The sequence below is a fragment of the Plectropomus leopardus genome, unplaced genomic scaffold (genome assembly GCF_008729295.1).
Source record: "Plectropomus leopardus isolate mb unplaced genomic scaffold, YSFRI_Pleo_2.0 unplaced_scaffold3966, whole genome shotgun sequence".
Classification (NCBI taxonomy): Eukaryota; Metazoa; Chordata; class Actinopteri; order Perciformes; family Serranidae; genus Plectropomus; species Plectropomus leopardus.
In genome coordinates, this window is record NW_024643416.1 from 1 (window position 1) to 1,978 (window position 1,978).

The 1,978-nt window shown below is 41.2% G+C and overlaps 1 protein-coding gene across 1 annotated transcript; it reads left to right on the plus strand.

Annotated features, from left to right (window-relative positions):
- The first annotated feature begins 617 nt into the window (after window positions 1–617).
- LOC121939006 (5-formyltetrahydrofolate cyclo-ligase-like) lies at window positions 618–1,756 on the plus strand. Its single transcript, XM_042482156.1, has one exon. It carries the CDS (start codon window positions 809–811, stop codon window positions 1,412–1,414), a length of 606 nt encoding a protein of 201 aa, XP_042338090.1. The 5' UTR covers window positions 618–808; the 3' UTR covers window positions 1,415–1,756.
- Window positions 1,757–1,978: the final 222 nt, after the last annotated feature.

Below are 1,978 nucleotides of genomic sequence, written 5' to 3' on the forward strand. Positions count from 1 at the left end.
TATTATTTTGATAGTTCATTCATCCATCATTCAGTGGTGCATCAAAATTCAATGCAGGAAATAAAGTGTTTAAGACCCAAGAACCCCAGTTGTTACTTGAGTATTTCAATCCCATGCTACTCTTCACTTCTACTCCAATTTAAGAGGAACTTATTGTACTTTCTTATTCCACAAAGCTATTATATAGTCAATTTAGTCATTTTTCATGCAAAAGCATTTAATGGTTCGAGCTTCTCATATATAAGGACTTGCTGTTTTCCTTTTATTTATTTAACGTTTTTGGAATTTTTCCAATGCAACTTGCAAAAGAGTATTTATGTTATGTTTTTGTAATAGTCTAAAAGAATAATTCCCCCAACACTTGACACAGTGCATGCTCTTTTGAGACATTTGAAAAGGCAGTTTTCCTTCTAGCACATATATAAATCATAGACGGTATGTTAATGTGCATTACATTAAAATGCATTGAGCAAAAATTAACATGCACAGAAAAATAATAAACTACAACACACAGGAAAGTGCAGCAGCAGCTGGTGGCGCTGATTCTCCTGTTAAGCACCATTAATCCACTACAGAAGAAGAAGGTGACGTAAGCACGCAACGTGATGGCGCAATTACGCGAGCGTCAGTCAAACTTCAACTCCTGTCATGTGTTGATAAACTTGCTAATGTTTAACTTCTGGAAAAGCAAATCTGCAGATGTCGAAATCGCTTCTTCCACGAGGCAAACACAGAACAAACCTCACAGAGTTATTAGTTTAATAATCTCTATTTGTTTCTCACCTGGATGTAAAGTTTTTGGTGCAGGATGGCCGCGCTGCGTGCAGCAAAACAAGCTCTGAGGAGAGAAATAAAGCGACGGGTTGCAGCTCTGAGCGACGAGGAGAAGCAGCGACAGTCTCTCGCGCTCTCCCAGCAACTGTTCAGACACCCAAAGTATGAGTCCTGTCAGAGGATCGCGGTGTTTCTCAGCATGCACGACGAGGTGCGCACCGAGGAGATCATCAAAGACGCGTTTACGCGAGGAAAAAGCTGCTTCATCCCCAGATATGAGACGAGCAGGGGCAACCACATGGACATGCTGCAGCTGCACAGTCTGCAGGACATGCAGACGCTGCCTCTGACGGCCTGGAACATCAGACAGCCTGCAGAGGAGGACACCAGCAGGGAGGAAGCGCTGTCAGCTGGAGGCCTGGACCTGATCCTGATGCCCGGGCTGGGGTTTGACCGGCAGGGGAACCGGCTGGGACGAGGAAAGGGTTTTTATGACACCTACTTGGAGCGATGCATGAGACACCCCAAAGGAAAGCCCTACACCATCGCTCTGGCCTTCAAGGAGCAGCTGTGTGAGGAGATCCCGGTCGACGACAACGACGTGCTCATAGATGAAGTCCTGTTTGAAGGAGCTGAGTAAATAATCCTTCAGCTGTGGTGCTCCGTGAACTCCAAACTGGCTATAAAGTCAGCCAATATTTTAATCTGTCCATAATTTACATTTAACATCAATAAAATATTTTTCAAGGCAGATATTTTGGCTTGTTGTGGTGGGAACAGCACAGATGGACAGTAATGATGGCCCTAATTAACTCCACCTGTGGTGATACTGCTGTTGTCACAGCATCCTCTGGCAGGTTAACCCTTCAAAACCTAAAGCGAATCGGATTCATTTCCATCAAAAACATGGGGGGTAAGGCAGGGTTAACAAGAAATGAAGCAAAATGTAGTAACAAATTAGTAAGAAGTTACAAGGAAAATACCTAAAAATTACCAAAAACAAACAAAAATGACCTAAAAAAAAAAATGCAATTTAAAAAAAAATCCCATATTCATATTTAATGTATAATTCTAATGTGCCGTCAAAAAAAATGAAGAATGAAAAGTGCATAAAATTCAAACAGTCCATAAGGGTTAAAAAAATAACATAAGAGGGGCCTTTTTTATATATATATATATATATTATATAAATGTATATAGAATT